At 45.3% G+C, this 25074-nt stretch overlaps 1 protein-coding gene across 1 annotated transcript in view; it reads left to right on the forward strand.

The window, feature by feature from the left end:
• COL5A1 (collagen type V alpha 1 chain) overlaps positions 1-25074 on the forward strand; it is a 253839-nt gene that overhangs the window by 219168 nt on the left and 9597 nt on the right. The window contains exons 50-65 of the mRNA XM_084821216.1: positions 28-135; positions 234-287; positions 1304-1357; positions 2042-2095; positions 2244-2297; positions 2390-2497; positions 3334-3387; positions 4037-4090; positions 6314-6421; positions 7558-7611; positions 8384-8419; positions 8888-8941; positions 9047-9305; positions 11482-11594; positions 17066-17134; positions 23967-24200. Of these exons, the coding sequence (XP_084677342.1) occupies positions 28-135; positions 234-287; positions 1304-1357; positions 2042-2095; positions 2244-2297; positions 2390-2497; positions 3334-3387; positions 4037-4090; positions 6314-6421; positions 7558-7611; positions 8384-8419; positions 8888-8941; positions 9047-9305; positions 11482-11594; positions 17066-17134; positions 23967-24200 (1467 nt within the window). The remainder of the gene's footprint in view (positions 1-27; positions 136-233; positions 288-1303; positions 1358-2041; positions 2096-2243; positions 2298-2389; positions 2498-3333; positions 3388-4036; positions 4091-6313; positions 6422-7557; positions 7612-8383; positions 8420-8887; positions 8942-9046; positions 9306-11481; positions 11595-17065; positions 17135-23966; positions 24201-25074) is intronic.

The raw sequence follows: 25074 nt of genomic DNA on the forward strand, positions 1-25074 counted from the left end.
ATCTGGTCTCTCATCTTCCATTGACAGGGTCCAAAAGGAGAGAGAGGGGAAAAGGGAGAAGCAGGTCCCTCAGGGGCTGCTGGTCCGCCTGGCCCCAAAGGCCCTCCTGGTGATGATGGCCCTAAAGGTAGCCCCGTAAGTAGCCCTCGCCTCTCTTTCAAAGGCTGCGATCCTTGGCTGATCCCCAATAAGTGTCTGTAGATAATGGTGTTCTCTTCCATACATTTGTGTAGGGTCCAGTTGGCTTTCCCGGTGATCCAGGTCCTCCAGGTGAACCTGGCCCAGCTGTAAGTACCAGTCATGATGACTTTTATATCATTTCCTTCTTCTCGTTGCTCCTTTGAACATAAGGAGAGCCCTCCTGGTTCAGATTAAGAGTCCATCTAGTCCAGTATTCTGTCCGCACAGGGCCAACCAGCTGCCCATGGGAAACCCACAAGCAGGACATGAGGGCAACAGCACCCTCCTGCCCATGTTCCCCAGCAGCTGGTGTACATAGACATACTGCCTCTGATACTGGAGGTAGCTTACAGCCATCAAGTATAGTAGCCACTGATAGACTGCTCCTGCAGGAATTTGTCATAATTTAAATATGACTAAGAGTGCCAGGCTAAGAATGTTCAGCAGAAGTAAGTCCCAATTGGTTCAATGTAATTTACTCCCTTGTATGAATGCATAGAGCATTGGGTAAAATCCAACATAAATTCTACTTAGAGTAGACCCATTGAAATAAGTGGGATTTAGTTAGTCATCACGAACTTAAATCCCATTTGTTTCAATGGGTCTATTCTACCATAGGACTTAAGTTGGTTTATACCCATTTTCTGGTTGTTTTGTTTGTCCTTTGTAGTCACTGCAAGTGAAAAAAAAAATCTCTCTAAAAAACAAAATAAAAGGAAATTGACGTTCCCCAGACACTGAATTATCTGCTGGAAATTACACCCTGCACTTGCAGAATGAGCAGAGCCCTGTCTCTGGGACCTGCTGTAGGAAAACAATGGGTTGGATCTAGATTTACATTGGATTACAATATTGGGCAAAGGGACCTTCCACAAATGGAGCCCTTCCTCTTGTGGAGGGCAGATCCTCGATCCATCCCAATACCTCTTTTCTCCTTTTCTCTTTTCTCAAAGTTTGCTGAAAACATTGATATATAACAAGATGCTTGCAGTTCCATTTCAACACCTTATACTTAACAATTAGTAGGGTAAACCTATCTGGATGTTCTTCAGAGATACTGCCTTCAAAAAGCATGAGTTGGTGGGTGGGAAATTTGAAAAAGCTTCCTCCCCTTTTCTTTCAGGGCCAAGATGGTCCAACAGGTGATAAAGGTGATGATGGTGAACCAGGCCAGACAGTGAGTAAACACTGGTGTGTCGTATCTCTTGGTTAGGGACTGGAGATCTCTCCACCAAGCAGTGGCTCTTCTTTGTGTTAATGGCAAGTGTCAGAGCTGAACTATGGGCAACCTCTGAGAGTGAGCCCAATGCTGGCAAAGTGGTCAAAGCCAGGAGTGAGCATCAGAGACCCAGCCAGGTCCAGTAAAGTTGGGGTGTCAAACCACTTTCAGGCTGAGGGCCAATTCCCTTTTGGAGAAGCTCTCGGGGGCCGAGTCCCAGTGGTGGGCAGGGCCAAAGACAAAAGGGGGTGGGACCAAAGGCAAAGGGGGTGAGGCCAAAACACCAAAAATAATAGCCTGGTAGCTTAAAGTTCTTGCTGCCGGCAATTCAGCCTTAGGAGAGGTGTTTCGGGGGCGGGGGGAGAAACTGCAAAAGCCGGGAAACCACCCAACAATTGGTGGTCAGGGGAAAGGGGGTGGAGTAGGGGAAGGGATGTGGATCCAGAGGGCTGGCTTGGGACCCCAGGTGGGCCCGATTTGGAGAGAAGAGAGATCAGTGTCACTTCCAAAAGATGTGGTGACAAGACACATCCTGCATTTTGCTGGATTCTGTTGGATAATTTAATCAGCATCTGTGTCATTGTGTCCATTTTCTCAGAGGTATAAATAATCAGGTGGTTTTTATTCTTTTCTTGTACTCAGGGCTCCCCTGGTCCAACTGGAGAGCCAGGTCCTTCAGGTCCACCAGGGAAGAGAGTAAGTTGACTTTGGGTTGCAGGGGTTGCATCCTACTGTTAGTAGAAAGCAAGGCTTCTCAGAAAGCTTCTCACAAGGATCCAGGCATCCCTACACAGAGTGAATAGGGTTCTGATTATATTGCTTCTCGCCCACCCTTCTCATTTAGGGCCCACCCGGGCCAGCAGGCCCCGAAGGCCGGCAAGGAGAGAAAGGCGCCAAGGTAAAGCACCGGAGCTCTCAGTGGAAGTCTGACCACTGTTCAGTTTTGTCCCCCAAGCAACTGCCTGATTCTCTGTTGCTTCTCTTCTGCAGGGTGAGGCAGGCTTGGAGGGCCCTCCTGGGAAAACAGGCCCCGTTGGCCCCCAGGGACCACCAGGAAAGCCTGGCCCAGATGGACTCCGAGGCATTCCAGGCCCCGTGGTGAGTGTTTGTCAGCAGCAGAGGTCAACCGTGCAAAGGCTGTGTATTGTGGGAGAGGCAAAGGGCTAAATCAGTCTTCTGCAGCCCCTTGGACTGCAGTCGGTATAAGGTTATGAAAGGGTTGGGCATTTTCAGTGGCTGCGTCCTTAGGCGGATGTTGTACATCCCAGTGGACAGACTGCCCTCCAACCACCAGGGGGAGTACTTCAGGTTTTGTCTTGCCATCTACATTTCTGGTTCTCTCAAGTTGTAGGACTGTCTGGCTCACCATTTGGGTATACCTCCATGATCTCATTTAGGGGTAATAAAGTGGTGGCACCTTTCCCCTCTGTCACATCCCCTCAACTCTCCTTTGTACTTGGCAAACATGATAACTGATCATGTAACTAAGTGACTTTCTTAGATTAGGAAGTATTGGGGTCCCAGTGCTCAGGCATGGTCTGAGTGCAGGGAGAACCCTGCTTCCCTCGCAGTGGAGATGTGTGACACAGGCAAGGAAGTAAGTCCCACTGAGTTCAGTCAGGCTTACGCCCAGGTAAATGTGCATATATCTGGCTAGCAAGAGGGGCAACCCCAGAGAGCCATCTATGGCCACCAGGAAGATGGGAAAATTTACAGGTATGGTAAAATGTTTATTGATTGTATTTTTAAGCTGTATTTCACAATTATTATTTAAGCCTCTATGGGTCAGAAGAGTGTATATATTTTTATTCAAAATGAAAATAGAAATGTCCATGCCTTTAAAAAGTTATGATAAACTTGGTTGGGTCCCATGTAATACGAGAAAGAGCAGAAGAGAAGAGAAAATAATGCAGTCATTAATCATTGTTTTATAGGGTGAACAAGGACTTCCAGGGTCACCAGGGCCAGACGGACCTCCCGGCCCAATGGTACGTCTGGAAATTTTGATTTCTTTGTCCATTTAGAGCTGAATGCAGAAGTCTAGATGCAGTTAGAATAATGGACCGTATTATCCAAAAGCAGGTGCCCTGATGCAGATAAGGAAATCTGCTTCCTGGATTGGGAACCACAGTCATAAACTGGGTGCGAGAATGCAGTCTATGCATTGTGTCCAGATTTACACCAGATCCACTGTGCGGACGGAAGCGGACTTTCCTACCCCCTCTGTCCCACAGCAGCTCTCCAGCTCCCTGAAAGTGCTTCCCAGACAGTCACAAGAACCTGCTGAATGGGGTGATCCACAGTGTGTAGGGGGAGAGGGGGGGAATCCCCCTAAATTGGGCAGAGCAGACGTCCACTGAAAATGCACGTTGGTCATGCCATCTGTATTCTCACACAACTAGCTCCATGTGCACGTCTCCTGTATGTGTGCCTGCAGCGAGACTGGGGTGGGAGTGTCTGGGCCTGAAAAACTTGAAATGTTGGGATTCAAAAATTGGATATCAAGCTTTTGACGAGTGGATTTTGTCATGCCACTTCAGCCTTAATTTGAATTGTTCATCCAAAACTCATGGAAGCTTTCCCCAATCCCAAGGAACGTTTATGGATGATAATACTTTTCCTTTTTTCTCTCCAAAGGGCCCACCTGGCTTACCTGGTCTGAAAGGAGATTCGGGTCCAAAGGGAGAAAAGGTGAGACTTATGCATTAGGAAGTATCCGTGGCTGTATTCATACATGACGGTAACCACACAGAAGGGGTGCTGGAAAAATCCACAGTGGATTTGAATGAGATCAGATATTTAGGAATCAGACCTGTGGATTCTGCAGTAGACCAGCTTTTTCTGAGCTGCGCAGCTTCCATGGCCTTGTGGACTGTTTCTTTTACTTTCAAAATTGTATGCAAATTTAGGGCGCAATCCTATGGGGATAGGCGGCTGCCTCTGAACTCGGAGATGACCGCCTATCCAATGCAGGACAGGAGAAGCATGGAGGGGATTGTTCCCTCCATGCTTCCCCTGCCCTGCATTTGCGGCTAGACAGTATACCAGTAATATGTAGTTTTTGCTGAAAAAGACCCTGATGCTGGCAAAGATTGAAGGCAAAAGGAGAAGGGGACGACAGAGGATGAGATGGCTAGATAGCATCACCGATCCAATGAATATGAACTTGAGCACGCTCCGGGGGGGAGCGCAGGACAGGAAGGCCTGGCATGCTATGGTCCATGGGGTCACGAAGAGTCAGACACGACTGAACGACTGAACAACAACAACAACAAATCAAGAAAGGACTCCCTGTTGAGATTTTGTACTCAGGAGCTAACCAGATGAGTTTCTGCAAGAGCTGCTTGTTTATACTCTTCAAAATAGAAGAGATATTTTGGAAATACCTTACTCGTACCGGAAAACCACATATCCTATGGCCGTCTAGCCACTGACTAGCAGCCATAGGATTGCTCCCTTAGTCATACAAAAATACAAAAAGATTGCAAAAGTCCTACTGAAAATGTGCATTTTTCCCATAGGCTAAAGCATGAAAATGCACATTTGGGGGGAATTTGTGTGTTAGGGGGATTGCGCATTTTCAGAAGTGCACATTTGTTCACACCTTCCAAGGTGAGTGCAAGTTCATGAAACTGAGAGGAAAAAATCCAATTCCGTCAGTGAGTGGGTGACAGAATGAAAGACCCCTCTCAATCTGTGAAACACAGCTGGAATGATGTAACAAAGTTTGCACATCCCTACCACAGAGTGCACATAGCTTAACTGCACTTCGCTCCCGTTCAACTCCTACTGGTCCAAGTGGGACCAGCAGAACAAACCAGGATTCCGCATCCTTGGTTTGCTCAGCGTGACATCTGGAGTGGGAACTCTGCTTGTCTCTTCTTTACCCTACTGGGGTACAGACAAGCCAGAGTCCCTAGGTTGGAATTTGTGCCCTCTGGATTAACTCTGAGCATTCCTATCTAACCGGAGTGTGCTGTACGCATGGAGATGGCAGTGCAAGAACCAGGTTGGAATGTCAGCTCCTGAACTTTGGCCTAAGAAATTTATAATTTATTCTATTGATGATGTATTGCATTCTGTACTGCCCAACTCTATGGGCAGTTCAGAAAACAAACAAACCATAAAACCATAAAATACCATAACATAGTAAAAGAGAATATAAAAACCATAAGCACTAAAAAGAATAAAACCAGGGTAAAAGCCAGCAGCAGTTCAAAGATTACACACACACACACACACGCACACACACATACACATGCACAATTTTTTAAAAACTGAATGACTAAAATAGTGCATTTTGCATTGGCCAGAATTCTATTTTAGAATTCTATTTCATTTTAGGGATGTACAAGAATTTCATTTCAGTTTGCAAATCACTTGGAAATGCCCTGTGTGCAACCCTGGAGGTGAATGGGAGCTCGCATTCTAAAACACACACAGCGTCTGCACGTTCCTGAGCATGCATTTGTGTTTGCAAAATGTGTGCTTTAAAAATGTAGAACTTTAAAAAAGCACAATGGGGGGAAAGTGCTCACGTTTCCTATTTAAACAAACCTAAAAGAAACAGGTGACGAACAAGAATTAGAGCAAGCAAACTGTGTTTGAGGCAAAGTTCAGAGAATTTCAGCTGGCTCAGACATTCCTGGTTTGACCCATCCCTATTGCATTTTAACCTCAAAATAATGGCCACCTAGGCTCAGCATTTTACATAGGTGTTTTAATCCCAAATTGGAAGTATAGATTATCTGCATTTCAAGTCACACATTTGAAATTTAAGTCTCCCCTCACCCATCCAAAAAGGTACATATAGTCATCTAGCATATGGTGACAAAGTAAAATGGTCTGTTCTGTTTTGGTTTGTTTCATGTAGAAACTTAGAATTTTTGAAATGTGACCTTTAATCTTTTTTAGGGCCATCCAGGTTTGATTGGTCTGATTGGGCCCCCTGGTGAGCAAGGGGAGAAGGGAGACCGCGGCCTGCCCGGACCTCAAGGAGGATCAGGGCCTAAAGGAGAACAGGTAGGCTACTGAGAGCATCCATGTGAACATTCTGAAATGTTCTACTGAATCAGTAAGACTTACTTGCAAGTAAAGGCAGACAAATCATGGGACGTAATAGTTCTGCTCTGCTCTGTGCAGTCTGGCAGGATGCAAATGGCGGCCGCTATGGCGGCTGCCATTTGCAGCCGCAGCAGCCAGCTGTGGCTGGAAGTCCAGCTGCGGACGGCCCTGGCCGGCAGCTCCGCGGAACCGCTGCGGAGCGGAGTCAGCCAGGGAGGATTCCGGGGGGAGGGACGGAGCACCTCCCCCCCACCGCGGATCAAAGCTGCAAAAAGGTAAGTGACTTTCGTACATCCCTCCGTGGAGGTATTCAAGCAGAGACTGGACAGCCACCTGTCAGAGATAGGGATGTCAGAGAATTCCACCATGGACTCCAGTGAGGCCGGATTCTAAAGAATTCTAAAGTTCCCCCGGAATCGGTGGTGGAATGGCCTCTCCCCCCCGCCACCGCACAGAATCCCCCTGGAATGGAGCTTACCTGGCGGCGGATGTGGCGGCGGATGCAGCAGCGGATGTGGCGGCAGCGGTCCAGCTGGTTTCCCGGCCACTGCCAGGTTGCTGAGGCTGCAAATGGTAGCCATTGTAGTGGCTGCCATTTGCATGGCTTCCTTTTACCATGATAAGCTACATAAATACGTACCCTATCATGACTTGGCAGCCACGCAAATGGCGACTGGCGTAGCAGCTGCCATTTGTGGCCGCAGCAGCCCAGCCATGGCTGGAATTCTGGCTGCAGCTGGCCTCGGCCAGCAGCTCCGCAAAGTCGCCACGGAGTGGAGCTGGCCAGGGAGGATTCCGGGGGGAGGGACGGAGCGCCTCCCTCCCACCGCCGATGCCCCGGAACAGACGGGTGAGTGGGATTCATACGTCCCTAGTCAGAGATGCTTGAAACTGGATTCCTGCACTGAGCAGGGGGTTGGACTCCATGACCTCAGTGGCCCCTCCCAACTCTAGGATTCGAAGTCTGCCTTGGGTTTTCTCTAAGCATCTGAACTGGAGACATCATCCCTTTCAAAGTCCGTGGTCAGCAACAGACGCTCTGTGAATGTATCTTAAGCAAACATTGATTTTGCTCTTTCTGTGTTTTTCTGTAGGGTATTTCAGGTCCCTCTGGTCCGATCGGCCCTCCTGGTCCTCCAGGGCTCCCGGTATGTATCAAAAAGGCAGAGAGTCTGATCCCCAAAATGACGCTGCCCATTAGTTGGAAGAACTTAAGAGCGGCTGTCTCTTCACTGCGCTCTGCAGGGCTTTGCTCTGTTCCGCATAGTACAAACAGAAGCCAGTGGCAGTTCAGGGAGCTCAGGGATGCCTCTTGTTTCACCGTGCCTTTCTCAGATGCTGCTACTAATTGATTTAAAGTGTTTTTATTCCACAACTTAGGCCAAAATGCTCTCGGAGTGGCTTTCAAATGCAATCAGTACAACGTGACAGTCCCTGCCCCAGTCTTACAATCTAAAAAGACCTGACACACAACGAGAAAGGGATGGTGAGGGAAGAAGAAGAATGATGTAGTCTTGGTGGAATTGCCTCTCTTCCCCTCTCATTTCCCTCAGTACAGCCTGCTGGAGTGGCTGCTAGAGATGAATTCTATTCCATACCTAGAGTTCACTGACATTTCCATGGAGAACAAGAATTGATCCTTTGCATTTTCAGAATTTCAGAAAGATAAATATGTTGCCTCTTAATTCTGAATTTTCAAAATGTTAAACAGATATTATTATTATTATTATTATTATTATTATTATTATTATTTGAGGACCAGTAAAATCTAACCATAATTAATTGGGCTGGCACTTGCAAAAGTGTTTGTTTTATTATTATTTTTAATTATATAGCTGTGAATGTATGTGCTCCTTGGTCTGGGTTTTTTTTTACATCACCTCACTAACAACTGTCGCTGTGTCTCTTTTCTTCGTCTAGGGTCCCCCTGGACCGAAAGGTGCTAAAGGATCGTCAGTAAGTACAAGTGTCAAAACTGCAGAAGTGGAAAGAGTTTTATTAGTAGCAATATTATTGAAAACTTGTGAGCATGCCGTGTTCAAAGCCCTGAATGTGAGCACAAGCATGTGTCCACCCAAAATGTTCGCAAATTGCTGGACATGTGCTCACATTCGATTTGCGCAACTTTCCCAGTTTGATTTGCGCAAATTTCCCCCGTGGTCTGAATCGGCCCCTCATTAGTCTATGGAGGAAAGTTGCACAAATGGACATTTCATGTGCAGTTGCTGCTGTATTGGCACAATTTCCCCATTTGTGCAGAGTGAGCAGCAATGGCAAACTCCAGTGGGAATCAGGTATGAGACGAAAGGTGAGACGCTGTTCGTAGAATCCTCGTGATCTTGAACATTGCTCATTGGCCTAGTGGTTTACCAGTTTTTGCCACCTCGCTAACAGATATTGGCTTCTGTTTGTCGTTCTTTCCAGGGTCCAACTGGTCCTAAGGGTGAAACGGGTCATCCTGGTCCACCAGGACCTCCCGTAAGTACAGTCATTAAGACATGCCACCACCACCTTTTACAACCCTTCTTTCTTTTTTATGACATCATGCAAACCATGCTGCTCTCCTTTTTCCTTCTCACCAAGGGTCCTCCAGGAGAAGTGATCCAACCACTTCCCATTCAGTCCTCCAAGAGGACCCGGCGGAACATCGACGCGAGCCAATTGGTTGATGAAGGCAACCCCGACAACTACATGGATTACGCTGATGGCATGGAGGAGATCTTTGGCTCCTTAAATTCACTGAAACTGGAAATTGAGCAGATGAAACATCCCCTGGGCACCCAGCACAATCCGGCCCGCACCTGCAAAGATCTACAACTTTGCCATCCTGATTTCCCCGACGGTATGCAGCTGGCATTCATTTGAGCGGGGGTTAGTCAGGTTCATTTGGGAGCTGAAACAGAATCTTCTGCGCATTTGAAATTTTTAGGGATTATTGCTTAGAGTAAAAGGGTAGAATTACATAGTGAAGGTATCTAGGATGTGGTAGACCCCAAATGTTAATTTCTCTGTGGCTCTAACAGATCCCTTACCCCTTACCCCTACAATTTTTCCTTCATTTCACACTCTCCTGAAAGTAACAATTCAAAATACTAAAGGGTTAAGTTCTCCTTATCCAAACTTCCTACGTTCGGGGTCATTAGTGCTAAAACTCTTATCTCTAAATGCCGCCATTTTGTATTCTATCTATTATCCTACAACAGGGGTGCAGAACCTTGTGCCTGGAGCCAAATCCAGCCCTATTGGGGTCCCAATCTGTTTTTTCCCAGATGGCAATACCCCCTTCCACTTGCCCCACCCCCATTCCCCCAACCACTGATCATTTGCTGGTTTCACAGAGTGTGTGCAGTCCCCCCACCCCTTCTAAAATGTTGAAATGCCTCTCGAAAAACTTAGCTACCAGTAAGAACTTAGTCAGAGCTTTAAGTTACAATATGCAGGTAATTTGTCCCCTTCATCCCTGCCACTTTTGCCTTCAGCCCACCATTGGAAAGTGGCCTCCAAGGGCTAAAAACCAACCCTTGGGCTAGAATGCACTCTTCACGGCTGCCCTACAACAAGATGGTCGTGTTTCAGCCCCCTTCACCCACACTGTGTGATTTAATTTGAGGGTTGTATATTGCAATCAGTTAGACTGCAGTTTACCAGACAGGGTGAAAACTCTCATGGGATGCAACATCTATTTGATACTGTTGCAGAGGTTAAGATAATGAGTTATCAACTGCTCCTTATTTTTAAATAAAATTCATACCTAGGAAGCTGCCTCATACCAGATCAGACAATTTGTCCTTCTTGCTCAGCATTACCTACCCTGGCTCACAGTGGCTGTCCAGGATCTCAGATATCTTTCCCAACATCCTCTACCTGGTCCTTTTTCTTTCTTTTTTTCCAAAATGGGAGATTCTAGGGATAGAACCTGGGAGCTACTACTGCTGAGCTATGGCCCCTCCCTCACTTATAGGGCATCTCCAAAAGAACACAGGAACATAAAAAGAGCCATACTTCACACAGTGAACAACCAGTTGCCTGTGCGAAGTTCACAAGTAGGACATGAGTGCAACAGCACATACCCCTCCCCGCCTATGTTCCCCAGCAAATGGTGTACATAGGTAACCTGCCTTGATACAGGAGGTGGCACATAGCCATCAGGACTAGTAGCCACTGATAGCTTTCTCCTCCAGGAATTTGTCCAATCCTCCTTTAAAGCCATCCAAATTGGTGGCCATCATGACATCTTGTGGAAGTGAATCCCATAGTTTAACTCTGTGAAGACATCCTTCCTTTTATCTGGCCTGAATCTCCCACCACTCAGCATCATGGGATGACCCCTCTGGGTTATAGTATGATGAGAGAGGGAGAAAAATGTCTCCCTCTCCACTTTCTCGACATCATGCATAATTCCGTACACCTCTAACATGTCTCCCCTCACTCGCCTTTTTTCTAAGCTAAACAATCCCAGCTGTTGTAACCTTCCCTCATAGGGGGGATGCTCCAGCCCCTTTAGTTGCCCATTTCTGCACTTTTCCCAACTCTACAATATCCTTTTTTAGGTGCGGTGTTCAGAATGGTACACAGGGTTCTAAATGTGGTCATGCCATAGATTTGTATAAGGGAAATATGACCTTGGCAGTTTTATTTTCAATTCCATTTGGCTTTGAGTTGGATAAAAAATATGCATAAGGTCCTGGGGGTCAGCTGAATTAACATTTGGGGTCATTTCAGACCCCAGATGCCATACCTGTATAGACAATAATACAATGTCATACTTTTACATTAAATTGGAGTCATTCTCAAATACATCTCATTTTTTAATAGGATTGTTATATTATTGTTGTACACTGCCTTGGGAGGGCTCCTGCCCTGAAAGGCAGAAAATGTATATTTTAAATAAATAAATTAACCTGATTAGTGATATGCTGTTCACAAGTGTAGGACAAATAAACTTGATCAAACTACTGCAGATGAAATTTGTAACATCTGTTCCTTTTTTCGGAAAAAAAATGTTCTCCCAACTGCAGGTGAATACTGGGTAGATCCTAATCAAGGTTGTTCCAGGGATTCCTTCAAAGTGTACTGTAACTTTACAGCTGGTGGTGAAACTTGTATCTTCCCAGATAAGAAGTCAGAAGGAGTAAGTAATTTTCTTTCTCTCCCTCTAGGCTGCACATCCTTTTTCACTCTTACGCTAGAAAACATTTTGCAGACGTTGAGTTGTTCGTAAGTCATGTTGTTTTTGTTTTCTAAGAAACTCAGGTATCATTTCATTTTTAAGTTTTTAATTAATAAACCAGCCATTTTGCTACACAGATCTGCTGCAAAGGAAGAGGAGGGTTCTTTCTACATGTCACAGTGTCACCTCCAGGCCCTCACAACATAAAAAGACAATTCATGTAATTTCTCTAGGGATGTGCAAATCAGCAAAACTCGAGGGTGCCAAAGTTCTCCAAATTCCATCTCAGAGCTCATTCTGACTTGAGTCTGTATCAGACTCTGAACTTTTTTTTTTCTTTTTGCCTGAAAATCTGTGTGTATTTTCATGGTATTTTCAAACAATGGTATTTTCCCATTGTTATTTATTTGTTTATTTATTTATTACACTTATATCCTCTCTTTTTTTCCCTCCTTAAGGAACCTAACGCAGTGTACATAATCCTCCTTCTCCATTTTATCCTCACAACAACAACCCTGTGAGGTGGGTTGGGCTGAGAGTCTGTGACTGGCCCAAAGTCACCCAGTGAGCTTCCATGGGGACTAGAACCTGAATCTCCTGACTCCCAGTCCAACACTCTTGCCACTACACCACACTGGCTCTCCGTATGCATCAATTGTGTGCATCTTTGAAATGCATGCATTTTTCTCTCGTTGATTAAAGTGTATCTATGCGTATTTTTCAAAAGTACACATTTTCTCATGCACATTTTTCAAATGAATGCATGTTGTTGAACAGTTTGTTTTGATCCGTGAATCACATTGCAAGCTCAGAAGATTGTGTCTGAGACTGTGTTCAGTCTGGAAGTTGCAAACTGTGTAAATCCTGATCAAAAACAAACAGAGATGAGTTTCTTATACATCCCAGACTTTCTCGATGCTCAATTCTATATGAACTGACTCCATTGAAAAATATTGCATTCAGTGGAAGTTCTATCTTAGATGGGACATTCACACATGCATGTCACCATCACTTGATGAGTATCAGTGATGTTTCAGATCGCCAATCCTCCAAACTCCACCTCAAAGCCCGAAGAGATTCGCTTCCGTGTTTAATTGTAATATGTTTTCCTTTTAGTTCAAATGGGGAAAGTGCACATTTCAAATGGGGAAAGCATTCCTTCTTTGAAAGTGTGAACCCAAATGTGTGCTTTTCCCCAACAAACAAAAGCATAGAAATGCACATTTAAAAAAAAAAAAAATGTGCATTCTTTAAATTGTTCATTTTTTTTAAAGGGCACATTTTCTGAACTCTAACTCAAGTTTGGGAACATGCAAGCTTTTCCTGAAAAAAAAATGCATTTGCATTCATGTTTGCATTTGGAGGTGCGAATGGGGCAAAAAATGAAACACAGTGAAATTCTTGTATATCCCTACGCTTAATGCACTGTAGTTATCAGCTGATAAAAGCACATGTATGAATTGGCCCAAAGGCAATCAGGGCAAACTCCCTTCAGTTTCAGAAACTAGTGGTGCTGGAGAATGGGAGACTAATGACTATTTTGAAACAAGTCTACTATCCCACTCCAGCTCATAACATTCAAGTGCAGTTAGAGATCTGCAGATCTGTCCATTTCACTGACTCCCACATTTTCATTTTTATTTCTTAGGTCTCAGGTTCTCTCTCTTCCAAGCAGGCCATAGCTAGGGATGGATGAATCTGAGAATTCTGTTGTCTCTCCATTTATCCTCTCCCCACATCTTAAATTCAGTTTGTCCCAAATGTTGAGATTTTTTTTTAAAGTTTGCATAAAAATTGGAACACGTTTTTGCACATATTTCTCATATACTTACACCTTTGTATGCAGTTTTCTGTAATATACACATTTTTGCAAGCAAATTTCCTAAGAGAATGCATTTTTAAATATTATTTGCTCTAGTATACACATTTATCCATGCATGGATTCTTTGTACACATTTCTCCAATCAAAAACTCCATTGCAAAATGTTGAGAAGCAAGAATTTAGAAGAATAACTGAGTTTCAGCCCGTGTCTTGTTTTGAAAGGGCAAAATTAGGTATGCTCGCATTAAAATGCAAGGCAAGCAAGCTGCTAGTCCTTATGGAAATTGTTCTAGGTGGGAGGGGCTCCATCAGTGTACTATTCAGTGAGCACTGGGACCAGGCCGTCTCTGCCTTCCTGTGGGAAGGTGCCACCAATAATTCAACACCAAGGTTGCTGAGAACAAAGCCTCCCCATCTTTCTCCTAATTGTATCCTAAAATGTTATTCAGTTGCTGAGACTGGTTTATTCCCACATTCAGTGCCTTTACGTGAGAGGCTATTGATCGAAAGACCTGTGTATACATTATTGTGATAAAAAAAAAAGTGCTTGCTTATTCACAGTACATATTTATATGCCTAATAGCTCATGGTCAGAAAGTGGTTTTTTTCATGACTGAACGTAAAATATTTATTAATGCAGGAAAATAGCTGTATTACATTTCATAAAGAAGTCATGAGACTTGCTAATATGCTGGGGTGGAAATGATATATAACTAGGGATGTATGAGAAGGTTGTTCCAGTTCATTTTTTACCAGAAATTATTACCCACTTCCCATCTCCCAGAACTGAATACAGATCCGAATGCAAGCTGTGTTGGAAGTCTGTACCTTTCTGAGCTTGCGATGTGATTCCCAGACACCCCCCCCCCACCCCAAATGCATTAGAAAATATAATCTAAATGCATTATATGTGCATTTGGAAAATGTGCACTTTTGAAAACTGTGCACAAATGCACTTTAATCCATGGGAGAAACATCCATATGTTTAAAAAGAAATGTGCACAATTGATGCATACATTTTTGGGGTGTGTCGTGGGGGTGTACATGCAGAAAAATATTCATGGATTTTTGTGCAAAAAAAAAAAAGCTCACAATCTAGGGATGTCAGAGAATTCCGCCACGGATCTCAGTGAAGCCGAATGCCAGTGCATTCGGCCCCCCGAAATCCGTGGCAGAATGAAGCCCCCACCCCCCCACCCCGCAAAATGTGTGCGAAACGGAGCACTTACCTGGTGCCGTTCGTGCTGCTTTGTGAATGGCGGCCGCATCCAAATGGCCCCATTTAGGCCGTGATAGGCTACGTAAATACTTACGTAGCCTATCACAGCTAACGCAGGGATGCCATTTGCGTCCCTGCGGAGGCCGTGATAGGCTACGTACGTATTTACGTAGCCTATCACGGCAAAAAACATGAACGCAAATGGCGGCCGCCGCAGCTGCTGCCATTTGCGCCCACAGGCTCCAGATGCCTGCGAATGCACCCGGCCAGCGGCTCTGCGGAGTTGCCACGGAGCGGAGCTGGCCAGGTCAGGATTTCGGGGGGAGGTGCGGAGTGCCTCCCCCCCACCGCAAATCACCCCTGCGAAAAGGTAAGTGACTTTCGTACATCCCTATCACAATCTGATATGAGTGTCAAGGTGGAATTTCGAGAAGCTCAGTAAGCTCAGGCTTTGCAGATTTGCACACCTCTACATAATACAACCACATTAAGGATTGATTGATTGATTGAGCGAGCGAGCAGTTGGTAATATTTAAAGAGAACATATTAGTTTTCCTTTTTTCTTTCTCTAACCATTCATTATTTATGAATAGAGCTCAAACCTTCCCTGTCAGGCTCATCCTGCTTATGTTCCCAAGGATCCTGGAGGTTCCTCTGAGCCTCATCGATGAGAACAGATCGATCATAGCTGTGCAGCTTTCATAAAATACAGTTTGATCACTACTACTGATCTTCCCTTGCATGTTATCAGCTACCTCCTCAGTTCAGGCAGCCAATGGGGTGGCCAACAGGCCAAGGGACTTTAGTGGACTGAGTGACCCCCTAGAACATGTCCCACACCCTGTGCAACATGTTAAGATTCGAGGCTCCTTGGCAGATGAGTCCATGTGGCATAAAGGGTTCCCTGGTTCTAGAACCCCATTGCTCCATATGGGAACATTGGAAACTGCCTTATACTGAACCAGACCCTTGGTCCTTCTAGCCCAGTATCATCAACACAGAGCAGCTGCCAAGGCTCTGCAGGGTTCCAGGTAGGATGAACCTGGGTCCATCTATCCCAGTATTATTGGCACTCACTGGGAGCAATAGCTCTCCAGGGTTTCAGGCAGGATTCTTTCCCAGCCTTACCTGCATCCCTGGCTCCAATCTTGCCTGCCTACCAGTGAAATCTCACAAGAAAAGGCAGAGCCCTTTGGGAATTGTAGCAGTAGAAGTGTAGCAGCAAAGAGCTATGAACCAGGAAGTCTCTTGCTCAAACATCTGTCCCTCTCAACTTCCCCACCCATCTTCGACATTGGGATAATAAGAGTGGCCTAAGAGACGTGGCTGTTGGAAGGGTGCCTCCAGTGGTGTATGTCTAGTGATGTAGTGGCAGCTGGTCTTGCAGAGATGCAGGCCTGACACTTTTTCATTAGCAGTGATGCTGATATCATCTGTCCCCCCTGAGCTTATCTGTAATTCTCACAGTAGCTGTGGCAAAATGAACTCTCCTGGCAGCAATACATTGCTTCTTGCTGAAATGCAAAGTTTTTGGGGGTGGCTTGCTCCTGAATGGCCAGTTAAGACCCATTTGCTTTACCATAGAGAGGGACGCATGAGAATTTCAAGTTTGCTCACAAAATGTGCAAGCACGCCCTACTCAAAGCTCCAAACAAGAGTACAAGCACGTGTCCGCTGAAAATATTCACAAATTCTCAAACACGTGCTCATGTTCACCTTGTTCCTGATTACCACCTCGATTTGCACACCTTTCCCAAATTGCACAAATTTCCTGAGTAGACTGAGTCAGCCCTGCTTTAGTCCATGGAGGAAATTTGTGCAAATTGGGAAATTTGTGCAAATGTGGGGAGATCTGCACAGATTTGGGGCAATTTGCACAACTCTCCTGTTGGATTGCTTCTCGATTTCTGCAAGTTCCCCATTCATGCAGAGTGTGCAGTGGTTGCAAACACCAACAGGAACTGGGCCTGAGACGAGTGGCAGGACAACGTTTGGAGAATCATAGCAAATAGATTTGTAAATCCCTAAACAAAGACCTGCTCCTGACAAAAGAAACCCCTCCGATCAACACAATTTTGGACTCTCCTTTGAGGCAACATGGCTATGAGGACTGTCATAACCAGCACCCTCACTCCACCTTTGCGCATGTCCAGTGCTTTGTTTGAATGCTCCCTCAAGGGCTGTGTAAAGGGGGTTATCCGAATTGATTCCAGCGGCCCTTCCATGGTATCCAATGATAAGGAAACAAGCAGAAAGGTTTTAAGGGATGTGCGAGAGATGTTTTTGCTTGCTCGTTGGTTGGAGAGTCTGTGAGCCACTGAGTGTAACACTTCTTCTTTGTCTTGTCTCTGTTCTTTTCCTCCCCGCCGTGCCTCTCCCACCATTTTTCAGGCTAGAATTACTGCATGGCCAAAGGAAAACTCGGGTTCCTGGTTCAGTGAATTCAAGCGCGGTAAACTGGTAAGAGAATCCCACCCTCGGCTTTCTGGTTTGCTTTAACCCATCTCATGTTTTCGCAGAGTAAAATGGCCCGTTGGCCCAAAGAGCAACCCTCCACGTGGTATAGTCATTACAAGCGGGGGTCTCTGGTAAGTGGCTATGCTTTTGGCTCCCTCTGCCACTTCACGCTGGCCACGCCCGCTTTTTCCAGTTATGGCCAAGAACCTTGACTTCACTTTGCATGCCGAACTAATAAGCACCGTGGGGAGGACCCAAAGGACGGCTGAAGAAGAGTTGGCATTGGAGCATGAGGGGTCTTGCCTCATCTGTCTGAGGCACCAAATGGTGGCCCAGATGATCCAGTAGGACGATGGTTCTCGTGAAAACTAAGAACTGGAAGGCACACCAGTTTGACACCCCTTTGGACATTCAGGCTTATATCCAATGTTAGTCGTACTTTGAGTAGATCGAATGAAATGAATGGGGCTTAAGCAACATGGGAAAAGCAGCAAAAGTGATAACAGATGGAGAATTCATCTTCCTGAGCATCTCAGTTTTCACAACAGCAATAAAGTTTCTAGCCCTTATGGTTGTGAAGATAGGCTAAAAGGGATATTGGGAATGCCTGCTGAAATCTCAGAAGCTTCAAAGGATGGAAGGGATGGGGGGGGGGGGGCTCAGTGCCCACCATTGCAAAACCAGATTAAATTATACAAAACAAGACCTTCTGTCAGCTTGTATACTGCACTCCAAATTCATCTTTTTTTATTTTTTGGAACAGACTTTGGGGGGGTCTGGATGCAAAATAGTTTTAGCCTGGCTTACACAGAGCTCTGTTGATGTATTGTTCTCAACCACCAATTAGGAACAAAGGTTTAGGGCAGGTGGGTGCACTGATCTTTGCCACTAATGCCCTGGGTGGTGAGGCAGTGAGGGTCGTGAGCTTGGCCCCACAAGATGTGCTGTGGCCTGACAGGACTTTGCAGGGGCCAGGTACCAAGACCATGGCAAAGTATACAGTGTTTGCCAGAGAGATGGTCCAAACTGAACCCCCTCATCTCTATCCTGGCATAAATTTACTTGCTCCAAGCGTGATGAAGGGGAGGAAACAAATGTTGAGCAATAAAAAGATTGTACAGGGGATAAAATCCCAAATCTATTAGATTGCTTGCAGCAGGTTTCCCCAGACTTTTGGGGTCAGTGGGCATATTTGAAATGTTGAGAGTGTTGTGGGTGCTCTCACAAAATGGCCACCATTGGGTGGCAGCTTATCACTTATGAAAGAGCTGCCAATGCCATGGCAGGCACAGCTAGACACAAAACACTCATTCCCCAGAAGGCAAATGGATGAGACTAAAGGAAAAGTCACTTGTTTTAAGTCCAAGGCAGAGGTGGGGTCTGAGCTCCAAAACACAAAACCACGCCTTGGAGCCCAGACAAAGATGGTGCTGGAAGGTGCCCTTTTCCAGCCCCCCTGTTGTTGTTGTGTGTTTTTAAAGTGTAATTTCTTTTTTAAAAAAAACCCTTAAGAATTGAAATCAAAACCAGGAGGAGCAGAAGTTTGGCAGACACCAAGGAAGGTGTCTCCTGGCGCATTGGAGCCCATATTGGAGCATACCTCATTCTTGTTTGCTACATTGCCTCCATGACCTACTTAGCTAGGCAATTCATGAATGAGAATTTAAAGTAAATAAGCCATTTTTGTTTTAAACCCATCCTCCATCGATGGCGTTTTGAAAACCTCTGGGAATTTCCTTATGCAGTTTTACCAGGTATCCTCATGAACATCTGCCGTAACACATTTTCAGAAACAGCCACCGTCTTCTTCACCCCCTTGCACGGAATGCTCCGAATCTGTACACGAAAGAGCCATGGCATTTTCTGCGGCTGCCGGTGCAGTGCTTACCTCCTGGAGCAGAATGCAACCTGTGTGTGTGTGTGTGTGTGTGTGTGTGTGTGTGTGTGCATTGAGTCTCTTTCCTCCGCAGGGGAGACAATGTGTTGTCATGTCCTCAAACTCACACCACTATACTAATTTGCAGTGTCAGTGTCCACCATGTTTTGCCGTCATTGTCTGGCCACTGTCTCAGCTCTCTGTGAGTGACATGCAAGGTGGTGAGGTTGGGTTGTTCTTGGATTGTTGGGGGTGGGTTGCTAAAAGCCTCTTCTTCTTTTCTTCCCTGTTGCTGCCACGTTGCTATATATCAGTATTGCTTCTTGTGTTGGGAAGAGCCACCAGTATCTAGAAGACAAGATGACAACATAGCATTTGAATACACAGGCAGCACAACCACACCCAGACAGGGAAATGTCACCAGTCTTATCAAAACTCTCTTGGCGTCCCTCAGATTTCCTCTGATGCTTCACATGAGAAGGAACCCAACATTCATCTCAATTTTTTTCTCTAGGTGAAATTCTGGTAGCAATCCTGTTATATCGTATTGCTTTTTGGTTGGGAGAGTACAGCTGTGTGTTGTTGTTGCTGTTAACAACATGGCCATGAAAGTGTGGAGGCATTCCCTAAAACTTTTCCAGGGGTAGGAGATAAATTCCCCAATCTTTTTAATGGGGGTAGAGATGACCTTTCAAATGGGGAGGCAGAGGGTAGATTCCCTCTCTCTTTTTTTAGACAATCAAGTAAACCCCAGCTTCCCTGATGCTTCAGTCTATGGCAGGGCTGTCCCAGAAGCATCCAACTTCATTTCTAAACAGGTGCATGATTGAAATGATGCCACATCATAACATAACAGCATTCCCATGGCATTATACGGGAGAAAATATGGCTGCATTCATCAACTTGAAGCACTAGGCTGTACTTTTTATTAGAGAGAGAAGAAACATACCCTCTGCTTCCCCATCTGAAATGTAACTTCTCCCTCCCGAAGAATTCAAGCAGTGCACCCCCTCGAGCAGCCAGAGGTTGCCCACACCCGCTCTGAATAATATATTATTTGTGGATCTGCAACACAAATCTACCTAAACCCAGACTGACTGGGAGTAGTTCATTTTCCTTCATTTTCCTTTCCATTTGGGGGTGTGAAAGATGGGATTACAGAGCTTGAGTCTCACCTTTGGTTTTCTCTCCAGCCCTGGAACACGTGCCCAACTCCTGTTAGAGCCTGATGAGGTTTTATGCCCTGCTCAAGCCCATTATAATGTTGCTGCCATATGGCTTCTGTCACGAGCCCTTATTTATTTATTTATTATTAAATTTATTAATCGCCCATCTGGCTGGTCACCCAGCCACTCTGGGCGATGTACAACATACAATAAAAACAGTTTAAAACAATAAAATTCTACAATAAAAATATTTTCTAAAATACTCTAACCCACCCCAAATGCCTGCCTGAACAGCCACGTTTTTAATGCATGACGGAAGCTCATTAAAGAGGGGGCATGACGGAGTTCCCTAGGGAGGGAGTTCCACAGAGTGGGGGCCACCAATACAATATTATTGTTATAATATTTACGTCAACAAGAAACTCAGAGCACATGTTGTTCTTTTGGCTTTGGATTTAAGGGTTTTTAGGGAGGAGACTTACAAGGCAGCCTTTTTCTTTTCTTTTTTTCTTTTGTTGGATAAAGTCTGGCGCCCTCAAACTAGCAACTGTCCCATTTGGGCTCCTGTACGGATAGAGATGTCGAAGCTTACGGTCCCATCTGTTGGAACCCAAAGAGATGTATCCTGGGAAATGTCTCTAGTGACATTGCTTGAGGAAGCACAATTCACAAACCTGATGGTTGTCACCTGATGAAAACTATCTTAGCTGCTTACGCACTTTAATGGAGATTGACTTGATCTACATACATTTGCGTATGATTCAAACAGTAATTCTGAAGAAAAAGCATTCCTCCATTATGCATATGTTGAATCAGGCAACAGACCTCACATTAAGACTTATGTATCAATTAATGAACAGGAATCAAAGTTGAAAACAAAACAAAACATCACTTAGGGCACAATCTTAGTGGGGTGGCTGTAAGCCACTGAACCGGGAGGCTTACAGTCATCCAATGGAGAGCAGGAGGTGCGGCAGAGGCCATCTTCACCTCCCCGCTCCTCCCGCTTTGCCTGTTTGCTAGATGGGCTTTTTTGCCTGTCTAGCTGGGGCACTCTAGAGGGGGAGGGAGGGAGGCTGAAGAGGCCCCACGACAGCTTGCATCCTGGCCTCTCCAGTCTCCTCCCATCCACCCTCACCAGAATGTCCCCTTCTCCCTGTCTCCGAGGTTGCATTCCCGACCTCGGAGAGGCAGCCGTTGTGGTTCTTTCCAGGCTGCTTCAAGGCATGGGGGAGGGGACAGAGCTCCGATTCTCAGCTCCAAGGTCAGAGTACTGCCTCCAACCTCAGACCTTGGAGTCTGGAATATCCTGTGGCCCCTGAGTTGATGTCTGAGGGCCATAATATTGCTCCTTTGATTTATGGAAGTGAAGGCCAAAAACTGCACTGGGTATCTGTATTAACAGGGAGCGGGGGGAAACCAAGATTATTCAAATTAGATAATATTTTGGCTCATATCCTCATTGCTTGCAGCAAAAAAATAGCTAACATTCAAAGTGAATGTTGAAGGATTCTCCTTCTGCATTAGAAGCATCTCAAAGAAGCCAATAAGACTTGTGACATTCTGCAGGGATTTCCATACATCCCTTTAAAAAATGTTTCTTAAAAAGCAGTAACCTCTGTGGCCTTTGAGGAGGGCACACGTAAGTGACACACCCTTTTTCCTGTTGAACTGGAGTTCACTATGAAACAAGTCCCCCTTTTTACCACCATCACTGCTATAAATCAATAGTGCCTATGCCAAATAGCTGGAAAAGAAAGGCAGTTAGCAAGTGGTTGTGCTTACCTATGAACAGGTGCTGGCTGGTTGGGCAATCCGTCTTCTAGGTCCTGGTATCCTTAGCCTCTTAGCCTGTCATCTGGCATGTTCAGCTTGTCTCAGTCAGTCACGTTGATCTCACAAGACAAAGATGGAGAACAACCCAGACAACGGGTTGGTATACTCTTTCTTCCCTACTGTGCCTTCCTTGCAAGGTTGCCTTGATGATGAGCCTCATCAATTCGTTTGTGGCATGGCCCTTTCCCCATCCACCCTACCCAGTTGTTTAAAACAAGGGGATTCCTGTTTTACTAAATTGTAAGATTGTATAATAGATATAGTTTTTAAAAAATAGAATACCATTGGAGGTTGGGAGATGTTGGAGTTTATTTTTCTTTTTTTCTTTTTTCCTTTTTCCATTCTTTCTTCTCTTTCTGTTATTATGGTGTCCTAACTAAAATATAGTATGGATGAGAATTAAAGTACTGAGTAGGTTGTTGGTAATTCTGGTAGTGTTTATAAAGATAAAATAAATAAAAATATATTTAAAAAAAATAAAACAAGGGGATTCCCCTGGGCACCGCTCCCCCTCCATTGGGAGAATCCCCTTGTTATCTCCAATCACAGATTGGAGATAACAAGGGATCCTTCTTCCCCCCAAAGCCCCCAGTAGCCTCCAGGCCAGGGGCCCACAGGAGTCCCAGCCTCCACAGTCTGCTCAATATACCAAATCTTTGTGCTAATTCTTGGCAATATGCTTCAATTTTGAGCTATTTGCAGTCAGAAACAGCTGCAGCTATTATAGGTGGCACTTTGGGAATGTGCCTGTTCTTTGGTACATGTAAGTATCCTCATCCATCATGACCTGATGTTCCTATTTTTCAACAGATCAGATCCTTTGGGGCTTTTTCCATGGTGGCACCACAATTGTGGAAAATCCTCCCAAAGGATACTGAGAAAGCATATATTTCCCAGTATCCCAGGGCCTGGTCTGAAGGCACTTGAGGCAGCCACCTTGCTGAAGCGAAGCAGGTCTGGGTCTGGTCAGTGTGTGGAGGGGAGACCACGTGGGAACCACATGTAGCCACCTTGAGTTCCATGATGGAAGAAAGGTGGGATATAAATGGAATAATAATACTTGTGGGGAACATTTTCAGGCAACTAGCTAAAGAAAAAATCCATTTTACCCAACCTTTCAGTTTTTTGGAGATCTTCTCACACATTGTTTAGTCTGAATCTTCTGGCCCTGCTGTGAAATTAATTCTTGTACATTTATACATGACTGTGTTTTTAATCTGTGCTTGTTTAGTTTTCCATTGTGCACTTTCTGATTTTCAGTTTTGTACAATTTTGATTTTGTACAATTGAGTACAATTTATAGAAAGGTGGTCTAAAAGTTGTTGTTGTTTTTTAATCTCGCCTTTCTGCAAACCCACATGTTACTCTCCTCTGTCCTATTTATTTTCCTGTAATGAACTATGGTAGTTTTGAAAAATGCCCATGAGTAGGGGCTGTCCTGTTTGATCACCAGTGTAGCATTCTGAGGAGCCGTGTGGCTTGAGATGCACTTTTTATATCAGGGGTGCAGAACCTCATACCAGTGGGCCAAATCTGGCCCTCGTGGGGGTCCCGATCCAAGATTCCCCAGGTAGTCACCCCCCCCTTTCCCCCAACCATTGGGTGGCATCCCGGCTTTTGCGCAGTTTTCTCCCCATGCTAAAAGGCTGAAATGCCTCTCCGAAGGCTAAGTGGCTGGCAGAAAGATCTGTAAATTAAATTATATGCTGGCATTCGGGGGCCCTCCCTTTTGCCTTTGGCCATGCCCACTGCTGGAATGCAGCCCCCAAAAGCTTCTCTGCAATGGAATTTGGCCCTTGGGCTGAAAGTAGTCCTGCATCCCTGTCCTATATACATAAAAACGTTGGTCAGTGGCTTCCCACAGTCCATATACACTTCTTCCCCACCCATCCCAGCCATGGTTGCATCATCTAGCATCCCCTGCTTCCTTCCTTGCCTCTTCTCCTGTTTTCCTCAGCTTTCCTACGTTGACTCTGAGGGCAACCCCATTGGAGTGGTGCAGATGACCTTCCTGAGGCTCCTGAGTGCTTCTGCCCACCAGAACGTCACCTACAACTGCTACCAGTCAGTGGCCTGGCATGATGCCACTGCGGGGAACTACGACAAGGCCATCCGCTTCCTGGGCTCAAATGATGAAGAGATGTCCTACGACAACAACCCTTTCATCAGGGCTCTCCTTGACGGTTGCGCAGTGAGTGTTTGGACCAAAAACCTGAAGGTTTTAAAACCTGCCTGTAAAAGTATTTCACTTCGTGCTGTGCCAAAGATTTCTCTCCCCCCACCCCACTTTATTCTTTCTTTCTTTCTTTCTTTCTTTCTTTCTTTCTTTCTTTCTTCTTTCTTTATTATTTACAATATTTATATACTGCTCCACATCAGAAGATTTCGGAGCAGTGAACAACGAAGGTAAAAGAATAAAACACCCGGTTAAAACAGTTAAAACATTTTTTAAAAAAACAAATTCCAATAAGGTCGAATTTAATAAATCGCAGCTGGTCACTCAAGGAAGGCCTCTTGAAATAACAGTGTCTTCAGGAGGTGCTGGAAGGAACACAGTGTTGGTGCCTGCCTGACCTCCAAAGGCAGGGAGTTCCACAGGAGTGGGGCCAACACACTGAAGGCTCTTTTCCTGGTGGCCTTCACCTGGGCCAATGGGTCCATGTGGAACCACCAGGAACATGCCCTCTGAGGACCTCAGTGACCAAGCGGGTTGGTAAGGAGGTGCTCTCTCAAGTATCCTGGTCCCAAGTTGTTTTTTTAACCATTCTCATTCAATTTGATAGAGAAGAAAGTGCTTCCAAAATGAAATTCAAAGGAGCAGAACATTTCAGAGAAATTCTCATGGGCTGGGTTTGGGTTTCTTCTGCTTATCTTACAAGGTGGCCACGGAGTGTGCATAAGTGTCTTGTTTTTTCAGTGTATAATCATCTCCCCAGCAGCCTGTAGCCTCCTCGGCTTCCCACACTTTAATCAAAGCCCAGTGGGAGACATCATGAGGTATGTCCTCCCATGGGGCTTTTCCAGATCAGGAAGTGCAGGCAGCATGGGAGGCTGCAGAACAATGG

Source organism: Heloderma suspectum, chromosome 14 (genome assembly GCF_057233095.1).
Source record: "Heloderma suspectum isolate Gila_16-S chromosome 14, 16-S_ref, whole genome shotgun sequence".
NCBI classification, from domain to species: Eukaryota; Metazoa; Chordata; class Lepidosauria; order Squamata; family Helodermatidae; genus Heloderma; species Heloderma suspectum.